Raw genomic sequence first — 27,878 nt, 5'->3', positions numbered from 1 at the left:
ATGTCCTAAAAATAAAGACAAAATACTAATGCAAGCTGTGGTAAAAAAAAAAAATAGTATCTTCCGGTAAATATCTTGTGAATTGTGTTTTATAACTGAATGCTCCATCAGTATTTTAGCAGCTAATTATTAATAAGAAGGTTTCTCTGCAAGTTCTCAGGCCCCACGTTTCATTTTACTCTTGAGCTACCTTTTGCAGGGCTTTCACACAACCCTCGCAACCAGTTGCCAGAAAGCATCAGAAAACAGCAACAACAGAAGCCCATATTTCTTTTAGGCTGGCAAATAGAGTTGCAGTAAAACTTCATTAATGTGAAATGCAAAGGACGTGACAGACTTTGAATTAACCAGATCAGTTATTTTTTTTATTAAAGAATAATCATGTGCCCAGCCAGGGGAAGAATTAAAGTTGCTTGGAATTATAGACCACATTCAACTCTCAATTATCCATGACTGACTTGCATCCCAGAGGACTGGGGCTGAGAAGAGCAAAAAAATGAGGTGGAGTTGACATTCTATCAGCTGATAGAACCTTGTAGGGTTGGGGTTGCCTGAAGCACTTTATTATTAGCACACCGGACTATCTTTTTGAAAGAACTGGACATGGGTTAAAATAGTCCAAAGACCATTTGTATTACTTACTACTAGTCAAGTTCTTTAACCTCTCTGGCCCCTTTACCTCATCTCTAGGATTAATGATTACGATAGCAGCTGACATTTATATAGGGTTTACTGTGTGTCAGGCACTGTGCCACAGTTAACCTCTCATTTTATCCCCATGATAACTCTAGGAATTGGGTGCTATTACCATGCCCATTTTTCAAATGGGAGGGATTGTCCTAGAATTCAGAGGTATCAGACACCCAGCTTGTGGCCTACAGCACTCCTGAGTTTAGTCTTGAACTGAAATGTAACTGGGAAATATCAAACAAAATAAAATTTTAAAATACAATAGAACATAGATAAAGTTAACATGTGGTTTTCTAAGTCAAGATGAAGCCACAGAGTTCCTTATGTACAATTTAGTGGTCCCTTTGATATTTGGGTTTGATACCACTGGACTAGATAACCCTTATGGTCCTGCCCAGCCTAAATTCTATGATCCCTTGAACCTGTTTTTCACTGTTAAGCTTTGTTAACCTGATGTAAAGTGCTGTGAAGTCACAAAATGTCAGGTGTGGTCAAGTTAAAAATTCAACAAAAATACCTCCAAAATTAAGATGCAACCTTTCTGAGGTAGGCTATTATTTAAGTAGGAGTTTAAGTTATTTCCACTATGGCACCTTTCAATTAGTACCATTTTTCTATTAATTCATTTTATTGGGGGAGGGGAAGCCAGGCAAGAGGAATGATTAGCTGAACAAACACACCAATTTAAACTGGTTTCTTGAAGCTTGAAACACAGAAACCAAGAAACTATCTTCAAGCTTTAAAATTTATTTATGTTATATGTATGTATATGTGTGTACATATCTCCTGTATTTATTTATCTGTGAATATATTGTTCTTTAATCTCAAGTTATTCCCTTGGTCAAGTTAATAAGTTCTTCAGTACTTATTAAGTGCCCAGCACGAGGCTAAGCACTGGGAATATAAATACAAGCAGAAAGACGATCCGCTCTCAAAGAACTCACATTTAATGGGGAACACATTCTTAAGACGCGGTACATACAAAGTCGCTGAAAAAAGGGGGAGAAGGTACCCGAATTTGGGGCACATAGTAAGTGCCTAATATTTCCTGATTGAGTGGGTTGAGAGGTCAGCTGGGCATCTAAAGAAGTCTCTTCTCAATCTGTTACCTGGTAGTAAGGCAATGTTATCATTGAGATTAATTATAATATTAATAAATAGCTATCATTTTTATCTCTTTGAAGGTTTGCAGAACGCTTTATAAATGGATTCTCGCGCGATCTTTACAGCCCTGGGAGGCAGGGGTTCTTACTTCCATTTTACAGTTGTGGAACCTGAAGCAAATAGACTTTAAGTGACTTGCCCAGGGTCACGCGGCTTGCGAGAGTGTGGGGCCGGATTTGGAGCTGCCACTGCAAGCTCAACCTCCTTCCGTTAAAGGCCGAGTCCCCGGAGACCGGCAGAAATTTCTCCCTAAAGCCGGAGCCGCACGACTAGCCCGCGCCGAGCTTGGGGCTCGCGAGTGCCTCACCACGTGGGGCCGCCAAGGCGGTTGCCAAGGACGACGACGACGCCGCTACGTCTGCGGACGTCAACGTCCTGCTGCCGGAAGTGAGTGTGTCCGCGAGCGGCGGCGGAGTCTGGCTGCTGACGTCCAGGTAAGCCGCGGCGGCGCAGGTGCCGGGGTCCTGTGGTCACCGGCGCGTCCCGGACCCCAGGTCCCGTGCACCTGGGTCAAGACAGAGTGGGCAAGCGGGCGGCCTAAGAGGAGCTGGGGAGCCTAAGGAAGTACGCCGGTCCTAGGGACAGGGTATTACCGTCCCTGCCTCACCGAGGCGGGTGGAGGAGCAGTGGTTGGTCAGGCCGGGGATTTTGGCCCCTCGAGGTTAGCAGGGGGCGGGAGTGAGGTAATTTCTGAGGGGCCTTGGGAGTAAACCCGACCCAGAACACCAGAGGTCCACGAGGTCGAAAGATAGCGGAACTTGCTTTGCTGCGCATGCGCCTCCGTCTCGGGAGCGCTGAGGTTTGACCCAAGCCGGCTGCCGTAGTAATTGATCATTCCCTGCCTTCTGTGCTGTGTTATGTATTCGGTGTGTTCCCTGTGTTGGAGGCACCGGGAAAGTAGGAGGACTCTCCGTGGAGAGACTCGGAGCTATATCTATGTGAATCCGGACAAGTCACTTGATCGCTGCCTGCCTCGGTTTCCTCTTTTGGAAAGTGGGCACAATAATAACACCTACCTCCCAGGGTAGTTGTATCGATCAAAGGAAGTGATGCTTGTAAAGCACTTTGCAAATCTCCAAAAGCAGTCTAAGCGTTAGCCTATATTATTAGAGGGATCTGGTTAGGGGAATTTACTTTAACCTTCCCTGGTCGTCCCCCTTTTGTTGTCAGTATTGTTTTTAGAGATGGTAGGGAACCGCTCTGGTTCCCCTGGTATAGAGAACTTCCTCTGTTAATGCTCATTGGCATCTGCTCTGCAGTTTATTGTCCAGAAGGCATTGAGAGTTTAGGTGACGAATTAATTACTTAGGGTCGCAGAGTCGTTGTGTTTCGGAGGCTGGGCTTGAATTTAGGTCCGCCCGAAGCAGACTGCCTCAGTATCCATTAAACCTCCCTGCCTCTTTAGGCACGGGTAAATGATCTTAGAATTATTTATCTAGAGCTGGAAGAGGCCGTTGAGGTCATCTAATCCATCTCCTTCATGTTACAGAAACCGAAGCTGGACAGGTTGTGACTTGACCAAGGTCACACAGATAGGAAGTGGCAGAGGTATATTGAAACTTTTGTCCTCTGACTCCAAACCCAGTCTGGATCTACTTCACCTGCTGCTGCCTCCACCAGAAAGTAATTAAAAAAAACAGGCAAGTCCCATTTCTCCTACCACTCATGCTTGGTAAAAGAAACATGACTAAGCATCAAGAAACGTTACTTTCTGAGGAATTAACCTGGTTCTTTTGTGGCCAGTTGCCCCCAGGGCCACGAGGGAATGGGTTTTTCCTTGGCACTGAAGAGGCTCAAAATGGGAGAGAAAAAGTTCATGAAAGGAGAGGAAAGAAAGTCTTTAGAAAGGGGGATAAATGGGTTTGTAATACAGAAGAGTGAACAAGGTAGAATGGGGAGAGAAAGAAGAGTGGAACTTAAAAGATGATCATATTTATAGCCCAACACCTATGAATTAGCTTAGTGAAATTGTAAAAGTGGGCAATTTGTGGGAAAATGTGGAGCCTTTATCTGGGTGAATGTCACTCTTGGTAAAGAAGAGTCAAGCCTCATGTTAGAAAAACTTAATCTCTGTACATCTCAATGCTGCATTGTTAATCTGCGCAAGGAGGAGAATCTATAACCCTGCAGTGAAGGCAGACCAGTGTTCATTTCACCACAACTTTAAAGAAATAATTCATAGGGTATCAGCTTTTTCTTGTGGCTCTGGTGCAGAAGAGAGCAAAGCACACGTTTGTAACTCTCCTAGAAAGAAACAGAAACAAAACTGAACTACCAGAATGCCTGGAGCTAGATGGGGGACTGTCATTAATGCTTTTCTTTCCTCACACTACAGTTGATGAGAACCAGGTGTGTAGTGGAGAATTCTGCCTTAGCAGTGCACAGCTCCTTTAAGAGAAGTGGGGTGGGATGGGATGGGTGGGGAGGGGGGGAACGTTGCCCTAACCACACCTGTCTTATGCATATTTTGTCAGAACCATCTAGAAGCAATTTATAACATGCTAAGAGGTCTTCCATATTTAAATTGATCTCCTACACTAAGCATTTTGGTATTTTCCTTCCTCACACAATGCTTTTTTGTTTGTCTGTGAAGATCTTCAAAGAACATGTGTATTCTAACCTTCTACTAGTATAGATGGAATTCATCAAGCGATCAGCCCAGCACATAAAAGCCAAATGAACAAAGCAATTCATTGGTGTAAGATCACCAGAAAAATGTGTGTAAGTTTTAGGAAATTGATCAAGAGCAGCCAGAAAAGCAGAAACTTAGATTTGTGGCCTGATTGACAACGGAGGCAAGTTCCAAAAGCATCTTTTTTTTTTTTTTTGTACATCTGTTGGGAGCATATATTAGGCTTCATCATAAGGCTTTTGCAATGAGCAAGTGTGTGTGTGAAATCAGGTCTACTTGGCTTTTTCAACCCCTTTCATTGTAATTTTTATGTAAAATAAAGCCATTCATTGATATTTCTCAAAGTTGGTAATTATGATATCAGGTGTCAAAATAAAAGAAAATGTGGAGTCTAGGAAATGATCATGTTTTTGTTTTAAAAGTGTTGGTGCCCCAAATCTGACATTCAGTCATTTTTCATGGTTTCTTTTTTTTTCCCAGGTTTTTTTTTTGGGGGGGGGCAGGGCAATTTGGGGTTAAGTGACTTGCCCAAGGTCACACAGCTAGTAAATGTGTCAAGTGTCTAGGGCTGGATTTAAACTCAGGTCCTCCTGACTCCAGGGCCAGTGCTGTACTCTCTGTGCCACCTAGCTTCCCCCATTTTTCATTGTTTCTAATTCTTTGTGACCTGCATTTGGGGTATTCTTGACAAAGATAATGGAGTGGTTTGCAGTTTTTTTTCTCTAGCTCATTTTACAGGTGAGAAAACCAAGGCAAAAAAGGTTAAGTGATTTGCCCAGGGTCACACAGCTAACATGTATCCAAGGCCAGATTTGTACTCAGAAAGATGAGTTTTCCTGACTCTATTCCTAGCATTCTATCTACTACCCTGCCCCAAATCTAAAAAGGATGATGTTTCTATTGGCAGAAGAAAAATTTAATTTCTTTCCTCCATTTTCCTTCATAGCTAAATAATTTAACTGTTGTGTACATCTGGATAAAAGACCTTGTGAGTCTAACTCATCATATGTTTAGTATCTCTTCATAGTTTTCCTCACAGAATGTCATTGGCATTTCTTTTCTCTAGATGCTGAGGAATTTGTTCTTGGGGCATAGAACACTACTCTCCAGCAGTTGGAGTCAAGTCTCCCTTTTGAAGAAATATCTATTCACAATGAAAGTGGAGTCACCAGAATTTCAGTCCCTTTTTACAGAAGGACTGAAGAACCTGACAGGTAAAGAGATCAGGATTTCCCTTTCTAGGTTTGGTTCCTTTGAATTAAGAAACATGGAGTTTAATTCGGATTTCTGGTGTCCTAGCCAATTTTTAATAATTTGATATGATCAAGGAAAAGCTTAACATGGATAATATAAAATCATAGATGATCCACTGGCATGAGTATAAATTGACTGTGAAGCCAGCTTCCTTAGTGTGTGTTGGTCCAGTTTATACCCATCTGGATAGGATCATTGTGGAGAATGATTTGTATTCCTTTGGGCAGATGAGGTTTCAGCTATGCCCTTGGCCGCCTCAGTATCACACAAGAAGCCTTGGAAAGAACCTTAGAAGCCAGTCGTATCTTCTGTAGCATATTTAATTGGTCCTCAAAGACTTCCAGGGAGAAAAATCACTGTTTCCTGAAGCACTTCACTCCACTTTTGGATAACTTCATTTCTCAGGAAGTTTTTCGTTCTGACCAAAGTGTGCCATACTCTTACCCCTCCCCCCGCCCCGGTTGGATCATACATAGATTATAGGTGGAAGGGGCTTTGGAGGTCATGTGATCCAGCCCTTATTTTACAGATGAGGAAACTAGTCCAGAGAGAGTCTCAGAGTCTTATCCAAGGTTATATCTTAGTGGCATGATTCAAATAAAAAAATTTGGCTCCAGATCTAGCATTTATTTGCTATGCCACTTCAGTAAATTACTGTTAGTTATGTCTTCTGGCACCAAGTAATAAATGTTAGATCTCTCTTTCGTGGGACAGCCTTTCAAATGCTTGAAGATAGGTAATCTTCCCTCGCCTTCCAACCCCACTTGATTTTCTCCAGGCTGAATATCCCCATTTCTTGTATCTGATCCTTGTATGGCGTTATCTCAGTGCTTCTCACCATTGTATGTGCTGTTCAGTTTGTATTTGTCATTCCTACTATGTGGTGTCTAGAACTGAATGTATTAATACTCTGTATATGGTCTGACTAGAGCAACATACAGTGGGCCAATCACCTCCCTAGGCCATGATGCCTCTGATGGAATCCTAATAAAGCTACCACCACCACCCCCACACTGCCCCCTCCCAGCCCAATATTCTAACTTCCTTATGGGCCCCACTGAAAAACAGGCATGTCCTGATTTAACCACGTCATCTGGTATTAACCATGCCACAGGCCCCCAGACTCAGTACAGCTATTGCCCGTAGCTGGCCACTGCCCCCAGATCCAGTCCACATATTTGAATGCCAGTGGGTCATCTATGATTTTATATCCTCCATGTTAAGCTTTTCCTTGATCATATCAAATTATTAAAAGTTGACTAGGACACTAGAAATCTTGTACCCAACCACAATCACATCATCCCTTTAGCCCAAGATAGGACCACAATAGCTAGCCAATCAGAAAGCAGCACAACCAGGAGGCTTGACCACTAAACCATAGAAAGAACCCCTCCCCATTATTTCAATATTCATAATTTCTGTATGTAATTGTATCTACTCTATAAAAATCCATCTTGCTTTCTCTGAAGCTGGTTCTGCTTCCTCTTGGACCTAACCCACTTGAGGGGTGTCAGTCCTCAGTAAATGCCTATACTTGGATTAGAGGTAGTCCAACTCTGAATTCTTTGAGACCGTGTTGCCAAAACACACCATGAAACCACGACACTGCTACTGTTCCTTCTATACTTTCTCTCTTTCTCTAAGACAAAATGAAAAATAGCACCTACCCTAAAGGACCTTGCACTCTAATTAGTTTGCTTATATCCAGATTGTTATTTTCATTCGAAATAAATAATGCATGACCAAATCAGATCTCTGAACAGGATTTCTTGAGACCTAGTTCTGCTTGTCTCTGCTGTAATTAACTTGATATGTAACATTTAACATCATCTGGCTAGTTATTTTAGCCAGTTCAGCATGAGAAATTAGCTTTAGCACTTATGATCCTTTACCTTACTTATCCTGCATGTATATAGACTGAAAAATAAGGTCTGCTTATGTGTTTTTTTTAAATTCTAAAACATAAATTGAGTTTCTCAACTTATAACGAATTAATCCAAAAGAAAGATTTTTTTTAATACTTGTAGAGAAAGCTGCTGCTTTTTTTTTTTAATAAAAAAATCAGTGGGTTATCATTTCAATACTAGATGAATAGGTAAATGCAGTTGCCTAATTGATTTTCCCTAGACTTTTAAAGAATGTCATCAATGAACATGTTTGTGAATGGTTGTCTTTTACTCCTGAAACTTATTATGAGTAATATTTATGGATGGATACCTCAATATCCATGTATTAATATTTAAAAGAAAAACTTAGATAGTAATAGTTAATGGCCCATTACAACCTGTTTAAGAAAAATTTGCCTCTCCAAATAAAAGGGTACATGACAGTATTAAAGTATTTTTTTAACTTGGGAAATAATAAGAAATAAAAATCTATTTAAATGAAAATATAATTGGTTTTTATCTGTGCTACTTCCTGGTGTTTTTCTTACTACTGCGGCTAATATTCTTATTAATGTGCATTTGGGAACTTACACTTTTTATTTTTAAATTACTTTCCTCCAAAATTTCATTATAAGATTTTAACCATAATAGAGAGCTATTATGAAACCCTATTACTTATGAGGAAAATAAATGTTTTGTTTTTGTTCCAGAGTTATTCAAGAAGGAAAATTATGAATTAAGAATAGCAGGAGGAGCTGTGCGAGATTTATTAAATGGAACAAAACCACAAGATGTGGACTTTGCTACCACTGCTACTCCAGCTCAAATGAAAGAGATGTTCCAGGCTGCTGGGATTCGTCTGATCAATAACAAAGGAGAAAAACATGGAACTATTACTGCCAGAGTGAGTGAAGATTTGACTCTTTCTTTATGATTGACAGTTGGGACATTTCCTGTTTCCAAAACAGGAAAAACTGTGTACAAGAAATAGTGCCCTTCCCCTCCCCTCCCCCAGTTCACCTGACTGATAGTGTTTAACAGTATTACCCTCTTGTCTTTTAAGTCTTGGAATGCCTGCCGACATGGTGTTCTCTCTTTTTTGTTTAGACCAGTTCAGCCTCACTTGAGCTGGGCCTTAGTTCCTCCCAGCTTCAGTTCAATTGAACAGACATTTTTATTGAGCTTCATGGCCTCACAGTCTCTTCTTCCCCAGCCTGGGATTTTATTGCTCATTTGTAACATTACTAATTTGTACCATTGTTTCATTTATAGTGTTTTCAGGGAACCAGTTAATGATATTTGGATTTGTTTGTATGGACATTAGAGGAGGTGCAATCCTAACAGACTTTGTCATCATTGGAAAATTTTTGACTGTAATGAATGTACTTTAGAGGTAGGATGAGATTTTATTTTTTTCATTGCCTGGAACTGGAATTTTATGTTCAATTTTGCAAAAACTCCTCTACTTAAGTCACAGTTTGGTGTCTCATTTTGGTGTGAAGGGCTTTTATCAAGTTGGAAAGGCTTTCAATACAAGCCTGGCAATATCTATCACCTGAGAACTAACCTAGGCACTTCACCAGTAAGTAGGTTGAGCACCTGGTGGTAAATTTCTTCAGCCATAAAAATCACAGAAAAAGTTCTTCAAGACAGAAGGGATTGTAGTCTGTGGAAGTGGAGGCAGTACTCACAACCAAAAAATCCCATGAGTTCTGAGAGTATTGGAACAGGATCACTTCCAGTGAATGGGCCATTTAGGAAATGCTTGTCCATTTTGAAGTTGGAATTAATTAGACGTTAAAATGTTCTACTAATTTGTAAGCATTTGGATGGACGAAGATGTGTGTGATCCAGATTGTACCAGTGTTCTCTGCCCTTGATACTTAATAACTTTGAGTGGGATAAGACAAATAAATAGATGCCATGGATTGCCTTTGAATTAGAGTGATGGGCCTGAAGAGGTGTAAAACAGTGTGCTTATAGTGAATCCCACGGGGAAGAGGTAGGTAGTAACTAGATGGGGCATCAGAGAAAGCTTCATGGGTGAGGAATCTGTGAGTTTCAGTCTTTATAAATCTTATAAATCCGTTCTGTGTCAGGTTCATTGTTTACATTGAAATAAGTAATACACTATGTTTAATATGATGGTGCATGTATAGGCTATGTCAGGTTGCATACCCTCTTGTGGAGGGGGAAAAATGTAGAACTCAAAATCTTAAAAAAGTGAATGGTGAAAACTAAAAATAATTTTAAAAAAATAATACATTATTTAATGGGGGGGTAGTTTTGTATTTTAAAATTTGGAACTTATATAGGAGAGTTTGTTTATCTAAAAACTAGGTATGCATCAGATTCTCAAGGCTCATAGATCTGACAACCAGCAAGTATTTATTGAAAGAGCTTACTCTATACCAGAAGCTGTGCTGATTAAGTACCAGCTATACATAAGCAAAAATATAAATAGCCCGGCTCTCCAGGAGTTTACATTCTATCAGGAAACAACACATACATAGATGAGATACACACACACACACACACACACACACACACACACACACACACACGCATTGTATAAAGTAAAAGGTAATTTGGGGCAGCTAGGTGGCTGATTGGATGGAGCCCTGGACCTGGAGTCAGGAAGATGTGAGTTTAACTCCAGCTTCAGACACTTACTAGCTCTGTGACCCAGGGCAAGTCATTTAATCTCTGTTTGCCTTAATCCACTGAAAAGGAAGTGGTAAAACACTTTCATCCTTGCCAAGAAAAACCCATGGACAGTATTGGCGTGTTATGGTCCACAGAGTCACAGAGTCAGACACAGCTGAACAACAGCTATTGAAAGAGGGGGAATGAGGAGAACCTTCTTTTAGAGGGTGGCATTTGAGCTGAGCATTGAAGGAAACGAAGGAGATTTTAAGAGGTGAAGATGAGGAGGGAGTGCGGAGTGCCTTCTAGGCCTAGGGGACAGCCATACAAAAGCATGGAGATAGCAGCACCAAGAATGCCAGTTGGAATAGAGAGTGGCTACAGAGGAAGGTGTAATAAGGCTGTATCCATGAAGTTATTGCCTCATTTAAAAACTATTCCTTTTGTATTTTTACATTCAGCTTTCTGTTTGTATTCATATTTGCTGCAGCTTCATGAAGAAAATTTTGAGATCACGACACTAAGGATTGATGTCATTACAGATGGAAGGCATGCAGAGGTGGAATTCACAACTGACTGGCAGAAAGATGCTGAGCGAAGAGATCTCACCATCAACTCAATGTTTTTAGGTAATGCACGAGACTCAAAGATTCGGTCAGGCAGTGTGCCTGCTGTGTGTGTGCCAGGCAGTAAGGACAAAAATTCACAGGTCTCTGCTCTCCAGGAGCTTCCAGTCTGTCCGGTGAGATAGTGTGTACATAGGTAAGTGGAGACAGAGTACCCAGGGATCACAGTCAGAAAGCCTCTGCTCTGGACTTCTTGCTTAGCCTTAATCATTATGTCAGTTATTGGTAATTGGTATGTCCCTATAGGGACATAAACTGGGGTCCCTTCCTTCAGGGATCTAGGAAACTCCCGTTATCAGTGCATTCCAGCATGTCTCTATGATTCCCAGTCATGCATGGTTGTCTGGGGGCACTGGGAAGTTCAGTGGGTTGCTCAAGGTTGTTATTGGGCCGGTATATGTCAGAGAGGTAGGGCGTGAAACAAGGTCTTAATGACTCAGATGGCTCTCTGGTCACTGTGCCCCTAAGACAGCCAAGTCTCTTATTCTGTTGTAACTTTCTAAGTAAAGAAAAACATATAGAACAGGTCACTGAGAAGCTTAAGTTTCTTATTAGATACAAGCAATAAAGATAGAAGTTTTTGTGTAGATGTCTAGCTTAGCGGATACTTTGGAGCATATTTCTAAACTTTATTTTAAAGTTTAGGTGGGCCCCCTAGACTTGTGCCTTCAGCTCTGTCTGTAAAGGTAAAAATAAATATTTCATCCTAAGCATCGCTTAAGTAAAATGAGCTTCATGGAGTAAAGTAGATTGTGGACACAGCAGCTGGTAGTGTAGCTCTTGAGTCATCCCACTTCCATTCTAAGGCACGCAGTAATGTGGTTCTGACAGTTATTTTCTAATAGGACATTTAGAGCAAGAAAGAATCATAGATTTCATTCATTCCGTTTTAAAGATGAAGAAACCCCAGTCCATAAACACTGGGTTATTAGCCTGTACATTTGGCAAGCAGTAAGGAGAAGAACTGGGCTTTTTCCCAGTATCCTTCGACAGCTCCCAGGGCCATTGCTGCCACACCATGCCACCTCCAGCATTTGGATATGAAGCACTTTCTTCACAGCAGTCCTATGAGAATTAAAATAATTATCAGGATTTACAGAGTGGAAATTTGTCTTGTTTGTACACTGTCAGCAGATGCTTTATAACATTTTACAAAGAGAATGCTACATAATAGAGACAGATCCCACAGAAGAAGCCTAACTAGGGCCAGGTAAGAACAATAAGAGGAGAAACCACCTTGGAGACAGCCCGGGGATCCTCAGTCAAACAGTAAAAAGAAGAATAAAAGTCAGTAGCTCTAAAGAGGCCACTTTTCTGACTGGCACTAGGACATTCTCCTAAATACCATCTCTGAAAAAAAGGGAAAAAAATAAAAGCCCATCAGCCCTTTTTTACAGCTGAAGAAACTGAGGCTCAGTCAATTTAAATGACTTACTTCATATCATATGGCTAGGAAGTAACAAAGGTTGTACTGGAACTTAAGTCTCTTTTTAATGAGTTAAGCATAGATATGGATGGTTTTATTTTTCCTAAACGTTTTTCAGCATTTTAAATAAGCTTCCATTAGGTGGGCAGTTGTAATGCTTACTAAGGCCTCATTACCCAATAACCTGAGTTCCCATGAAGTGTAATTAACTTTAAAAATTAGTGTGATTTTCTGTGATATCTTTTAAAAAATCAAATTTGGCATTAAAATAGATAATGATGATAATCATAACTAGTATTACTAATTACTGCATTTTAAGAAGTTGATGCACAGCAAGATTTAAAGAACTACACTTAGCCATAATTATGCATATTTCTCACTAATTAACTGTAATTGTATCTTTTTGACTAGATTTGAGGGAAATGAATCAATTTGAATTTCTTAATATTAATTAAAAACTTTATTAAGAACTAGCTTTTGGTTTAGGCATGTTTGTCTGTTGAAGAAAGGGAGTCTTTTTCCCCCTTGATTCCATCTCTTTGCCCTTTGAAGTTAGAGCCTATCATAGTCATCATCTACATTGAATGATTCTTAAATAACCATCATGCACAGGGTTAGAGAGGAAACTTAAGTTTTGTAAGCTTAGAGCTGAACTCAAATTTAGCAGAATATTATCTTGGAATATATTGAACACTTACATACATTAGACAGCTTAACAACATACATCAAGTGTTACATGATTGCACATGTATAACCTTTGTCAGATTGCTTGCTCTCTGAGGGAGGGAGAAGGGAAGGATAGAATATGGAACTCAAAAAAAAAAGTTAAAAATTGTTTTTATGTGCAATTGAGGGAAAAATAAAATATTATTTAAAAAAAAAACCTTAAACAGCTTGAACTTGGAATACATTAAATAACTTAAAAGACTTTAAAACAGATTCCTTATAGTGATATCTGTGACTTTTCCATGGTACTGTAGCATCATGTAAGAAGTGATGTGCTATTCACCTTATTCCTTCCATGGCAGGGAATGAATGGTGTTATACTAACTAGTGCTTTCTTTTCTGAGTAAAAAGTACCCACTCATATTACTACTTTGAATTAATACAGTTGTATGATGTAAGTCACTTAAATGTTATGGTGTCTTATTGTTAAAAGTCCTAAGAAAAATCTCTTTATCACAATAGGTTTTGATGGTACCCTTTATGACTACTTTAATGGCTATGAAGATTTGAAAAATAAGAATGTTAGATTTGTAGGAAACCCTAAAGAGAGAATTCAAGAGGATTATCTTCGAATTTTGAGATATTTCAGGTAAAGTAAATGTATTTAAGCAGTTGTGCATTCGATCAAATCATCATTTGAACACTTTTCTAGGAATGTTTGCTATATCTCTACACTAAGTTGGTTTGTTGGTTGTTGGTTGTTGTCCTTCATTCTTGAAGAGGACCAAAATGACATCGCTGTGTTTGGAGCCAAGGTACGGTGTGTCTTATTGTGGCTGGTCAGACCAGTGTGATCTCAGAATGTTCTGCCACAGGTCAGGCATACAGAAACATTTAGAATGGAGGTGCTCTAAATTAGCGCACCTCACATTTCTTTTGAGCTACTGCGATTCTGCTTCATTCATTGAGCACAGTGCCTTCTTTGTGGATACACCATGCTGGGCCGTCCTGTGCCAGTGTCTCCCATGTCACACAAGCAATTCCAGAGTTCTTCAGAGAGGCCTTGAGAGTGTTTGTATTGCTTCTTCTGACTTCCATGTCAGCGTTTGCCTTGTTTAAGTTCTCCATTAAATAGTCTTTTAGGCAAATGTACTTTTGGGATTTGATGTGGCCAGCCCATCAGAATTTCATTGTCTGAAGTAGAGATCAAATGCCTGGCGGTTTAGCTCAAGAAAGGACCTCAGTGTCTGGTACCTCATCTTGCCAGGTGATCTTCAGAATCTTTCTAAGACAATTCAGATGGAAACAATTTAGTTTCTTGCCATGGCACTGGTATATTGTTCAGGTTTCATAGGCATCCAACAGAGGTCAGCACAACAGCTCTGTAGACCGTCAGTTTGGTAGGCAGCTTAAGACCTCTTCTCTCCTGCACATTCCTTTGGAACCTCCCAAACACTGAACCAGCTCTGGCAGTGTGTGCATCAGCTTTATCATCTATGTACGTCTCTGGAAAATACACTGCCAAGGTGAATGAACTTATCCACAGTAGTCAAAATTTCCCCATTTGTTGTAACTAATGGTTCCATGTATGGATGGTATGGTGCTGGCTGGTGGAGAACCTGTGTTTTGTTGGTGTTAATTGTTAGGCCAAAATTAGCACAAGCGTCAGAGAATCGATCCAGACTTTGTTGCATCTTAGCTTCAGAGGCTTCATTGACTACCCTATCATCTGTGAACAAAAAAATCACATACTACCTCTCCCTCCATTTTAGGCTTGGCTTGTAGCCTTTTCAGGTTAAATAATTTGCCATCAGTGTAGTAGCTGACCTTGATGCCGTGTTTGTCCTCATTGAAGGCCCTACTTAATAGGCTGATCCATCACCTGGAAGATGGTCATCTACCTGAGAGCCAATGTGGCTTCAGAAAGGGCCAAGGAACAGTCGATACGGTGTTTGGTGCCCGACAACTCCAGAAGGAATGCCAAGAGCAGAACAGAGGTCTGTGCACAACCTTCGTTGATCTGACCAAGGCTTTTGATAACAGTCATTCATGCGGATTTGTGGAAAATTGTCACAATTTGGTTGCCCAGAGAAATACTTGAGTATCATGTGTCACTTTATGTTGGCGTGCTCGTCTGGGTTCTGGATGACGGTCAATGCTCCCGTGCTTTTTAATATGATATTTTAAGCAATGTCAGATACCACAAGGAAGATGACTTAGAGACCATAGCAGTGAAAACTTGCCGATGTGATTGCTGACCTGCTGTCTCTGAGTAATCATGGGAAGTGGAAGGTAGGCAGAGACCTTGACTCAAAAGAGGGGAAGAAGGTATGTCCTGAAAATCATTATAATTTCAATTGATACTGTTGAGCCTTGCTAGTCCTTGGGAATAATCTGAATCATATTATTAAACGGATGGTCAGTGAGCATTTTGGGAAGTGATGATCGTTAAAGTCAAGCCTTACTAGACTTAGCTCTTTCCTATTTGAACAAGTGTTCAGCTGTTCCTGCACTGAAGCCTTCTGTCATTGTGTCAGCATGGCATGGAGAAAACCTGAGATTCTCAAGAGGAGAATAAATTTTGCCGGATGCCGTGGAACTGAAAAGTGTCAAGCAATAGGGTCCCGGTGATGAGATATTATATGTCAGAGGGCCTGCCAGGTTAAGTTCAAAGAGGCCTATTAGGTAGGTTGCCCACCAGCTGGTGAACCTGAAAGACTCAAATCTCTCAACGACTATATACTAATTTCTAGAGGGGCCTGTGACCTGTTTTGATAGAAGAGTGGTATCTAAATGTCTGACAAAATCTCTCATGGTAGCCTTTTTGAATAAGATAGGATAATGTGGTGTAGTGGAAAGAGCCCTAGATCTATAGCCAGGATGTGGATTTGAATGCTGACTGTGACTTATTACTCTGTGACTTTGAGCAACCCACTTGAAGAATCTCTGCTTCATTTTTTCATTGTAGTTGGGCAAGTGAATTCTGAAGTTCCTTACAACTCTAAATCTATGATCCTTTCAACCTCTGGTTAGAAAATAATGTACTTATATGAGGATCTAAAGCCAAAGGATATTGACACTTTGTTGATGTAGAGGTGACCTCTTAAGTGTCACAGCTCAACCCCTCTGTGCTCTGATTTTTTTGTCAGTGAATTGGCTGAATGCCTAGATGGTATGCTTATCACATTTGTAGGTGATAGGACATGAGCAATTAAGTAATAACCTGTTAGAACCAAAAAAAAAATATGAATGGAATGATGAGGCAAATATGACAAGATGAAACTATTCAGGTATAATTGTAAGTTTCTACACCTTACTTCAAAAATAAACATTGACCAAGATAAGAGAGGAGTGTTGTAGCTAGGTGGAAATTTGTGTAGAAAAAAGTTTTAGACAGCAGGGCTAGGGTGACTATTTGGAAATTTAGGGAAGTTTGATTTTAATTAACTGTTAAAAAAATAAATTGTTATTTTCTGCCATACCAAATCTTATGTCACTGAAAGTATTCATTTAGTGGCAGAATGATCAGTTGGGGAAAGATTTTTATGATAAAAAGTAATTGAACTAAATGAGCTAGAATGTTCAAACATCAAGTTTGATAATTGATTCGCTTAATTGTTCTACTTACTTGTGTTACAGAACTTTTGTTTTTGTTTGGTTGAGAAATGTTTCCAGTATACTGTGTGATGGTATTACCCTTGCCAGTAAAAGTTGCAGATAAAAAAAGTTCTGAAAATTTTAAGTTACAGTTGTCTTGTATGCCTGCCTTTGTGAATGGGCCCAATGCATTTCCCCTTTGTAGTGCAAACCTTCAAACAGAGAGGCAGTATTGACAATAGGCCTTAGATTTGGAATTAGAGGGTTTGGGTTCAAATGCCAGTTCTGCTACTTAGTTCTGTGACCTTTTCCAAATTATTACTACTCTGGCCCTCAGCCTTCTCATTCATCTTCAAAATGATTTGGCTCTAAATCAAATGGAGAACAGCATTTCAGGACAAAATATGCTAAATTTGCTACAGAATACTTGAATGAAACTGCACCAAAAAGCCTGTGGAGGGCTGCTGTGGAAAATGAATACTGGATGAAACCACTTGTACTGTCAAAAAGGATGGAAGCAAGCTTACGTTTTGCGGGGTCACACAGCCTTGAGAGAGGAGGAAATCTTTCACTAACGCGCACATGATGTAAAGAATCAGTTGTGGATTTTTGTGAAGTTCATCTAATAAGGAAAAATTCTCACAGAAAGTTTAGGTCACACCTTGGAAAATAAAACTGAACCTAAAACCCCCATCATAACAACTGTGAATTGAAAAGGAGCAAATGAAAAATTTGAGTCGAACATCTTATTTTTTGTTTGCTTTGGCCCAGACTTTGATATCTCAGCAGTCATTTGTTCTTGGGTAATGTATTTGTGGAAGCATTGTACACAAATTATTTTGGAGGTGACAAATGAAAATTTTCCTTAGGGACATAGACTTTGTAAAACTATATAAACCAGGCCTGCACAATATGGCTCTTGGGCCACTTGCAGCCCGCCAAAGGATTTTGGGTAGCCTGGGAAAAATGTAAAGTTTGTAAAAGAAAGTAAAGATGTAATGAGTGCTTTTTCTGTGACTCACTTAACCCACCTTCCACCAGTTACTGTTGTGCACATCATGTAACTTGGGGGGGCAGGGGTTTGCCACTGGGCACTCTTTCCTGTTTGTCACATGTCCTGCAGCAACCAACCACAATCAGTCTGTCTGTAGTCTGAAAGGAGCAAGAGTCCTATCTTTTCACTGTTTCCAGTTATTACTGCCATGGAACAGGGACAAAGTGAGTGCAGCCATGCGCCAACGCGACGAGCGGCAACAACTCGCGGGCTTCTTCCTGTATCCGTAAGGCAATAATAACAGTGTAGATGCTGATTGTCCAAATGCCTACGTGGTTCTGTATCGCAGAGTGTGCGCAACTCTCCACACGGAAGGTAGAAGTAAACCGTTTATTCAGACACCAGAGAACCAGATCCTGCAATTCATCACAGCAGTGAAGCATCTGATACACAGCATCACAGCCTGGAGCCTCGCCTTCCCAGAGCCTCACAGTACAGCCGCCACAGTCTGTGGAGGGAGCAGTAGTCGCCTTGTGTTACTTCAGCTCTAACAGTGACAACAGCTTTCTCTCTCTCTCTCTCCCTCTCTCTCTCTCTCTCTCTCTCTCTCTCTCTCTCTCTCTCTCTCTCTCTCTCTCTCACACACACACACACACGCACGCACACACACACACACACTTCCCTGTGAGGGAAGCAGGTCACATGGCCTCTTAATTGGCGGCAAAGATCAAAGTTTTTGGGGTGATTTTAAAATGGGTGATAAAAAGAAATGGAAGATTGACTCCGAACATAGAATGTTTAATCTGGAGTGGAGAAACAGATACTTGTTTATTTACACAAGAGACAAAATATTGTGCCTTGTTTGCTGAGAAGTAATAGCTGTTCTGAAGGAATACAATCTTCATTGCCATTTCGATCAAAACAACCTGACTTAAGCAAATTAAACACCAGTGAGAAACGAATTTAAAGTGTCCAAATTGTTGAAAAATCCCGATGGGGAACGACAGCTTTTCAAGAAAGTAAACTCAGAAAATGAGGTGGCTACTAAGGTGGTTTTTTCAATTTCTAAAGAAATCAATTTCAAACATGATTCCTGGGTACGGTAAACTGATTGCTGATAAGTGTATTATGCCCCATTAGCCAAATGTAAACAGTAAGAAAACCTGAAAAATGTATTAAAACCTGTACCACCTAGCAAAGTAATTTTTAACATTAATGTTAAATGATAAATCATGATAAATAAAAATATTAAAAAGTGTGATTAATATTAATTGAAATTTCTCTTTTTAAAAATATGGTTTATTTGCAAAATAGTTTAATTGTTAATTATACCTTTACTTGGAAAGTGAGACACTAAAAAACCTGTCTGTGGCCTGAAGAAGTCTAACCTATTTTAATTTTGGCCCCCTACCTACTGCCAAGTTTTGCAGGTCTGATATGAACTATAATAAAAACTATACTAAAAATAAAATCTGAGTAAGAAATGTATAGTGCATCTCCCTTTTGCACTCTCTTGAACAGAAGTGGAGAATTATGGATACTAACTGCTGCACAGTCTCTCAGACCAATGTTTGGTTAGTTTTGCTGAACTTTTTTTTTTTAATCTTTGTTTCTGAGGTTAGCTTGCAAAGTCATAGTATTATAGTTGAAGGTGAATGTAATGTAAGAACAAAAGGCATCTCTAAAAATAAGATTAGTTTTTAAAACTTCATTTACATTTCTTGGGGCTGGGGTGGAATGGGTAAAGAAAACATAATATAATAGACCAATTCAGAGGAATGCTTATACTTTTCTCATGATTGAACTGCCCTTTGGACTTTAATTGAACTTTAATTGTTCATTGGGAGGTACTTGTGAGCATTCCTTTGGAACCAAACTCAGAAATAATAGGTCTGCTTGTTCTGACTGTCAATTAATTCTTGTCTTTAATCACAGTCATATACCAGTGCATACTAATGTTTGCTATTTTATCAAATGCTAACATTTTCTGTCTTTTGTATCTGCATTAATTGGATCCAAGATTGACAACTTTTAAAATGTTAAGTGCTTTGAGCCTTTTAGACTATAACTAGTTGTTCAAGTATCCCTAGTATTATGGATCATTTAAATGAGTCAGTAATATATCCTTTGTCATTTAAAGTTAGTCATATCTCAAGTTTATAAGAAAAAGCAAAAACATTATTGACTGGCAGACTGCTTGGATTTTAGTCAGAATTGACTACCTTCATCACAAACATTAGGATGGATAGAGACTGGCACTTTTAAAGATTTTAAATATTCCAAAATGTGATCGTAAGAGAATCCAAATAGTATCTTTGATTTGCTGCTTCACACTGAATTTCTGTCATAGCTGCTGATGGCATCTGAATCTCATTTTGTGGACTATCACAAACAGTGTTCTTTTCAAGTTTATGAATCATCCACAAGTATCTGGTGAAGAACTGGATTTGATAGTCATGCCCAGCGTCTCAGTCAGCTGTTTGGAATTAGAAGTAATGTGTTTTCAAGGAATCATCTATCTGGGTGCAAAGATACATCAAGCTGAATGAATTCTGATTTAATATGCCTTGTTCAACAGTGTGCAGATCTGGCAAAACTTTAAATGATCTCATAAATCCCAGCACAAAGGATTTTACAAACTTGGAAATAACTTTCTGTCTTTTACAGTATTATTCAGAATCTATGCTTAGTCTTTAAATGTTTGACCCCATTTATGTGTGTGAGCAGGGTTTCATTTATTTGAATCACATCAAAAGGCAGTTTGCATTTGAAAGTTGTGGAAAACAGCTTGAATTTATGCATGTGGCTAAATTTAACTAGTTTTATAATGTCAAACTTCAAAGAAATATGCAAAAAGATTGCATAATAAAAATCCCATCAAAGGTTTATTTTATTGAATATAGTCTATTACCACAGGCTTTCTTTTATTAGCCAGCTAGCCATAATACTAAGTTGTGTGTTTTTTAGTTTAACAGATGGGTTATTTTACTTGTTTAACCACTTGTTTTGAATCTAAATTTAGTTTGGTTCTGGTTTGAAAAGGTTACCAGTGATCTAAATTAGAGATATCAAACATGTGGCCCACAACACTCCCCAGGGTTGCCTGAACCAAATTAAAATTAATGGGGAAATATTTAACAAAATAAAAGTGCAAAAAACCCCTATAACGTTAATGTGTGATTTTATAAGTCAGTATGTGACTCATAGGGATCCTTATATTTAGTTTACTAGCCAACATATCTATTCAAGTTTGGCATCATTGGTATAGATAGTCTTGTAGGCAAAAATAATCATAGTATTTGTGTTCCATGGTGGACTGAGGCTCCTTGTTTATGTTTCTTTCTTTTCTTTTTTTCCATCTCTACTTCAGTTCATTTCATCTTTAGGACATTATTCCTGCTCTCACTTCCCATTCCTCCCTTTAGAGCCTTAACCGTATAATCAGTTCAATTCCTTGACCTTTTTTCATTTAATTTTTTTTCTGAACTGAACAAACAACTACCAAGACAAGTATTTCCATGTATATTATGGAACAGGAGAAGCTCATGTGTGAAACTGCAAACCTCTGTTATTTAAGTAGTGATTGCTTTTTAGGTACATAGTAAACTTACCATACCACTTTCAAAGCTGTCCTGCTTGTTTGTGATTCTTTCTGAAGTCACTTGTTTTCCATTCTTTTAAATCTTTTAGTTTAAAAAGGTTCAAGCTAGGAGAAAGTTTCTTAGATTAAAAAAGCGCTAAATATATTTCATGATTATAACTTTTTAGAATTTAACATTGAATCCCAATTTTCTGTCCATTTGGATATACTCTTAACGGCATGAGATTGTACATGAAATATGGCTAATAACTTGATTATTCATACTCGTAGAAGAAAGCAGTGGTGTGATTGAATGTAAGAAATCAGTCATTTTAAAAATCACTTATGTTTGAGGTACATTAATGCACTGTTGGGTGAGCTGTGAACTGGTCCAGCCTTTCTGCAAAATAATTTGAACTATGCCCAAAAAGCTATTAAACTGGGTTTACCCTTTGGCCCAATAACATCAACACAGATCTATACCCTAAAGAGATCAAAGAAAGAGAAAGATCCATATGTACAGAACTGTTTATAGCAGCTCTTTCTGTTGTAGCAAAAAAAAAAAAATTGGGAAATGAGGTGATGCCCATCATTTGGGGAAAGCTGAACAAATTATGGTATGAATATGATGGTATAAGAAAAGTGCTGTAAGAAAAATATGAAGGGAATGGTTTCAGAGAAACTGGGGAAACTTAGATGAAATGATACAAAATGGTAGAAAAAGGTGAACAATTTATACCATAATAACAATATTGTAAAATCAAATAACTTTGGAAGACTTTAGAACTCTGATTAGCCACTATTTCGGAGGACTCAGGAAAAGTGCTACCAAACCTCAAGATAGAGAGGTGGTGGAACAGAGGTGCAGACTGAGGATTGTCTCTGTATTTTTGGACGTGGCTGATGTGGCAATTAGTTTTTCTTGAATCAACATGTTTGTAATGGGTTTTGTGTTTCTTGCTTTCTCATGGGAGGGAGAGGATTCAGAGCTAAAAATAAAATTGAATTAAAAATCAAATCATTTTCTGTTGGGCTTTGTAAGGTGTTTTATTCTTCTGTTTAAAAACCAGTATGTCTGAGTTTAAGAATGTCAGACAAAATTGTGAAGCCATGCTGGCTTGTTATTTAATTTTCCCGTCCTAGTCCCCTACTTCCAGCTTCTTGCCTAGTCCTCATTTTTTTTTTCTGAGTATAGGCTGCATGAATTCACAGTGATGCAAAAGAGTAGTTTAAACTAGATATGTACTAGAGAAGGCGGTAATGACAGTGTATGCATTAGAGTAGATGCATTCTATTGCTATGGATACTAAGGTTTTTTTTTTTGCCACCACTTAATTAAACATAAAATGAATAGTGTCAATACACTTTTAAAAATAAAGTTCATTATGCATGTGGTTAGTGGTAACCTTGACTACATGTGAGAATTTTGTTTTGTAGGTTTTATGGAAGAATAGCAGATAGACCTGGTGCCCATGATTCAAAGACTTTGGAAGCAATTAAAGAAAATGCGAAAGGTTTGGCTGGAATTTCTGGAGAGAGGATTTGGGTGGAACTGAAAAAAATTCTTGTTGGTAACCATGCAAATCATTTGGTTCATCTTATGTATGATCTTGATGTGGCTCGTTACATTGGTGAGTACCATTTGTGAATTACATGATGCTTTTGTGTTTTGTAACTTAAATTAAAAATCTAAGGAAAAGTCATGTCTGACTAATCCATTAAAAATGGCAGTGATCTGTAGCAGAAAGGGTATTGGATTTGAAGTTAGGAGAGACCTGTCTTTAATAAATATCCTGTCTCTGACACTTGCTCTTTAAAAATATATATATATAAAAAAATAAGTCACAACCACTCTGAACCTCTGTTTTCTCATCTGTAAAATGGGAATAATATCTGTAGCATACCACAGGGTTGTTGTGAAAAACAAATGAAATAATTTAGTCTGTCAAGTGCTTTGCAAACCTTAAAGTTGTATGAATGTCTGTTGTAATAATTATTAGACCTAAATCCTGTGATTCTGAGGATTGACTATTCTAGAAGGAATGAATAGACACTCAAATAAAAGGGAGTAGTTGAAATTAGATTTTCAAATAGGCCTCCAAGAACATTCCACACTAAGAAAATATTTATTGAAAGAAAAAAAGTCATGAAGAATTCGTGAGAGGGGAACAGATTGTCAAGATAGGAAAAGAAGTTGAGACCGGAAACAGTGGGTTAGGGATCCATCAGGCACTTCATAGATATGCAGTGTTAGAACCAGTCTGACCACTTCTATAAAATGGGGCAGGAAGAGAGCACAGTGCCTTCCTTCTCTAGATCTGTCTGGAAGGCACGGAAATGAGGACAGGGGGAGCAGGGGAGCTTTCATGCGGACGAATGGTACTTCATGGAGGGAAAAGTACCAAACATGGGTGTATTATGGACTCTGCTGTCCTTGTTGACCGACGGAAGAAGTAGAGATGTCAACATGGGCTGTTCCTAGAAGACGTCAGCACTTTCTTCTGCAGCAAGAAAGTCAACATGTTAGGTGTCGTCGGTAAGATTGTTGGAAATAAAGTACAGAGCATCGTGGCACCCTGCATAAAACTACTGTTGTTTTCTTTCTGCATCACGGTGTTCATTTAAAGAAGATGTTCCTCAAGAAAGTGGTGGGCATCCTCCAGATGTGAGCATCTCAAATCAAGGGAGTCGAGTGAAGGGACGTGCGCAGTCGGACCAAAAAAATTAAGACTTTTGGAAAGATGCAGCCTTGAGATGCTGTAATTAGGATATGGCCACACTGAATTCATGTTCAGCACATCCTAATAGACTGTGGATTTAGTGACGCTCATAGGAGTTTGAAAAACGTACATGTCAGAGAAGTAGGTGCAAGTAATACTATTATACACAATCTATTGTGTAATTTCTATGCAACAGTGAACTTGAGGTAGAGACAGAACAAAAGGCATGCTTTCAAAAACAGGTTAGACAATTAACTGGTAACAGACCTAAGGGATTGTAACTTCGCTTTATGGTCTTGTCGGTTTGGACGTTCCCACCATCAGTAAAGATCACAAGCCATGCGTACCTGCCCATCCTTTGTAGTTCTTGTCCATATGCTCTCATGAAGTCAACACCAGGGTCCATGAGGCCTTCCTCATTTTCTCCTAACCTTTTGAGGATACGACTGGGGCACTTGGCCTATCTGCCCATAATTCCTCGACCTCACCATGCAACTATCCTGTTTACCTGGTGATATCCTCATCTGTCAGATGTTGCAGCCTACTCACACCCTCTCTAGCCCCTTGATTGCCCTCTGTGAAAATTCTTTTTCAAGTCTTCAGTGATTACTCTTTGAGGTCTCAAAATAACACTGACAGAACATTGCTATAAAGAAATAGGCCTTTGTTTCTGAGAGTACTTCGGGGTAATTAAAAGAGCTTTGCAATTTCTTGAAAGCAGTTCAGCCTGCCTTTCTGTAATTCTCCAATGCATTATGGATTTCAATGGAAAATTGGGATATTTGGGCTGTATCCCCTAACTTTTTTTAGATTATCATAACAGGTAGAGTAACTCTCCCCGCTCCATTTCTTGGTGCCACTGTCAGAGAATACTGTACCATACAGACCAGCTGACCTGGCACAGCACTTCTGTAGAGGAAATTATTTTATCTTTTTGCAACCTTTTTTCAGTTTAATACTTTGATAAGGAAGTAAATGTTTTTGTTTATTTAATCAATGCCTTTAAAACACAAAAATCAACTGTTTCCCCCCCACAGGTTTACCTGCTGCTGGGAATTTAGAGGAATTTAACAAAGTCAGCAAAAATGTTGAAACTCTTTCTCCAAAGCCAATGACTGTTTTGGCCTCATTATTCAAAGTACAGGATGATGTTAAAAACCTTGATTTGAGATTGAAGATTGCAAAAGAAGAAAAAAATCTTGGCTTGTTTATAGTGAAATATAGGAAAGATTTAACTAAAGCTGCTGATAGTTCGGAACCACTGAAACCATATCAAGATTTTGTTTTAGACGTAAGTACGTGATACTGGTGTGGTTGGTTGTCTCAGTGAGAACTCTTCTTGAAATTCAGGTTTTATTGCTACTTAGGGTTTTCTAAAACGTGACTAAGAGATTAAACTCAGGGCTTTCTTTTCTGTTGGCTTTATTTACTTTAGACTCAATTTATCAAAGCAGGGATGGTCAGCACACAGTAAAACCCCAGAAATGGGGGGAGTTGGAGAGAGCTTTGGACCAGGGGCTAAATTATGACTCCACCATTGAACTATGAGACCTACAGTAAATGACTTGGACTCTGTGGGCTGGGGTTTTCTCATCTGTAGAGGGTGGAGATTGGACTTCCCTGGTCTAATCCATGTTGAACAATCTGTGACTGCAGAAATAGATATTTTACAAATGTGAGGGTGAGTCTAGTAATCTTAGCATCACAGCTTTAGAGCCAGAAGGAGCCTTGAAAATCATCTAATCTGGCTTTTTCATTTCACCAATAAGGAAATCAAGGCCTCAGAGAGGGTAAGTTTCCCAGGTGTCAGTGGCAGAGCCATGATTCAAACCCAGGTCCTGAGTCCAAATCCAGTACATTCGCCCATAGTACTGTGTCCTCCTTATTTGTCCTGTTGGTCAGAAGATTCTCCCATCAAGCAAATACTTGTAGTATAATGGAAAAAAATGCTTGGTTGATAATCAGAAGACCATAATTTCAAGAATTCTCCCCGTGTCATTATCTAACTTTATACCTCAGATACATCATCTCACCTTCCTGCTCCATGGTGGGGTGGCAGTTGGATTAAGTGGTATGTTTCCAGTGCTGAAGTGACTGCGCTTGGTAGAGTGGCCTCATTTTGCTTGATGTAGGAGTTCATTGTTTGTGTTTTGGATTTAGTCTAGGGAACCTGATATACTTTCTCGAATTTGTGAACTGCTCAAATACCAAGGAGAGACGGGTCTTCTCAAGGAAATGCAGCAGTGGTCTATTCCTCCGTTTCCTGTCAGCGGCCATGATGTAAGAAAAGTCGGTATTTCTTCAGGAAAAGAAATTGGGTTAATACTACAGCAGTTGCGAGAACAGTGGAAGAAGAGTGGCTACCAGATGGATAAGGAGGAACTTCTAAGTTTCATAAAGAAGGCCTGAAAATGATTAAAGGGCTCTAGCTGGATAATCTCTAAGGCCCTTCCTGGCTTGCCAGCTCAAGAAACCTTTGATATGAAATAAAAGGTTTGGGCCTAAGAATCAACACCCTTGATAAAAAGCCATCAGAAGAAAAGACCATTTTGGAGACTTATGAAAAAAAGATTGAAGATTTTTATATTTTAAGTTTATGCACAAATCTCAAACCTACTTAATGGGACTGTTCTGGTCATTGAACAGAAGTGCCTACCATTTGTTTCACATTTTAATGGTAAATACAAACTTATTCACATAAACTTATTTGTGGTGTTTGATTTATTCCTGTAGAATTCCTACCTTGTGCTGTACAGTCCAACCCAAACTACTTGGCTTCTCTAACTTCATGTTTCTAGGATTTTGTTCCAGATGAGTTATTTCCATCCTCAGAAGTGACAATCCTTAAAAAAACAGAAAATTACTGGTTGAAATAAAGATTTCAGTGTTTCCATTTGAACTAGATGGCTGCTTTGTAGAATAACCAGTTTTGCACGAGGATTGAAAGCTCAGGTAATTTCAAAATAAAACTTGAAACAGAATGATTGGAAACATCCCATTTCAGTTCAGTGGCTGTTCTCTTTTTTTAGCAGGTTTTCTCTTACCTTTTTACTTGCTTTAAGTGTACCAGTGATGCAGGAGTTGTTCACTCATACACCCGGTGCGTGTTGTTACTCAGTCCTGTCTGATTCTTTGGGACCCCATGGACTGTATCTGTCCAGAGAGTTTTCTTGAAGGATACTGCAGTGGTCTGCCATTTCCTTCTCCACTGGATCCTTTGGTCAGGCAGTCAAAGGTTAAGTGACTTGCCTGGATCACATAGCTAGGACCTGTCTGAGGCTGGATTTGAATTCAGGTCTTCTGACTCTAGGCCCAGTGCTTTATTCACGGAGCCACCAGCTGGCTCTACACCCTTCAAATACACTGCACATTGGCTCATGTTTTAGCTGACCTGATTGTCCTGGTGATTGTACTGGCTGCACATGTAGACAAAGCATGCTTCTGTTAAATTGTGGTGTAGGATGAGAGAGTGAGCACCATGTGTTTGGAGGGACATTCCATTCATTACATGTTTATGAGGTCGGCAGGTGGTGGGAATGGTGAAAGTGTAAAAATCATACTTGTCATGGAGTTGTCATGTGGAATAAGACAACTTAAATATGAATGTCTGTATAAAAGATAACTGATGCACCAGCCACGGTTAGTGTGGGAGGCAGTGACGCCAGGGGAAGGAATACTGTTACTAGTGGGACCCTGGCAAATCATGTGATCTCTCCCTGTCATTTGTCAAAATGAGAGGATTTCAACGAGATGGCTTCCCAAGTCCTCCAGCTCTAGATCTGTAGTTTTATGATCATAGGTCACAGATAAACATTAGAGGCAGCTGACATAGTGGGTGTTGTGCTAGGCTTGGAGTGAAGGAAGACTTGGGCTCAAATTCTTTGGACGCCATCAGTTTGACCTCAGGCCTCAGTTTCCTCATCAGTAAAATGCTGATGTTGGCTTTGATGACTTTTAGCTGTCAATCCGTTGGCCTCTGGCAGCAAGGAAATGTCTC

At 39.3% G+C, this 27,878-nt stretch overlaps 1 protein-coding gene across 2 annotated transcripts; it reads left to right on the top strand.

Moving 5' to 3' along the window:
- Positions 1-2,234: 2,234 nt before the first annotated feature.
- On the top strand, positions 2,235-26,815 carry TRNT1 (tRNA nucleotidyl transferase 1). Of its 2 annotated transcripts, XR_005009162.1 has the most exons (10): positions 2,235-2,288; positions 3,344-3,494; positions 5,553-5,700; positions 8,337-8,530; positions 10,763-10,901; positions 13,513-13,639; positions 22,599-22,792; positions 24,919-25,172; positions 26,042-26,558; positions 26,680-26,815. XR_005009162.1 is itself a non-coding variant. In XM_036739420.1 (9 exons), the coding sequence occupies exons 3-9, from the start codon at positions 5,553-5,555 to the stop codon at positions 26,288-26,290; spliced, it is 1,305 nt and encodes a 434-aa protein (XP_036595315.1). In that variant the 5' UTR covers positions 2,235-2,288; positions 3,344-3,494; the 3' UTR covers positions 26,291-26,587. The 2 variants fall into 2 exon arrangements, 1 of the variants encoding a protein (XP_036595315.1); XM_036739420.1 differs by lacking the exon at positions 26,680-26,815 and having other exon boundaries at positions 26,042-26,587.
- Positions 26,816-27,878: the final 1,063 nt, after the last annotated feature.

Source organism: Trichosurus vulpecula, chromosome 9, assembly GCF_011100635.1.
Source record: "Trichosurus vulpecula isolate mTriVul1 chromosome 9, mTriVul1.pri, whole genome shotgun sequence".
Lineage (NCBI taxonomy): Eukaryota > Metazoa > Chordata > Mammalia > Diprotodontia > Phalangeridae > Trichosurus > Trichosurus vulpecula.
This window is presented reverse-complemented; position numbering and strand designations above follow the sequence as displayed.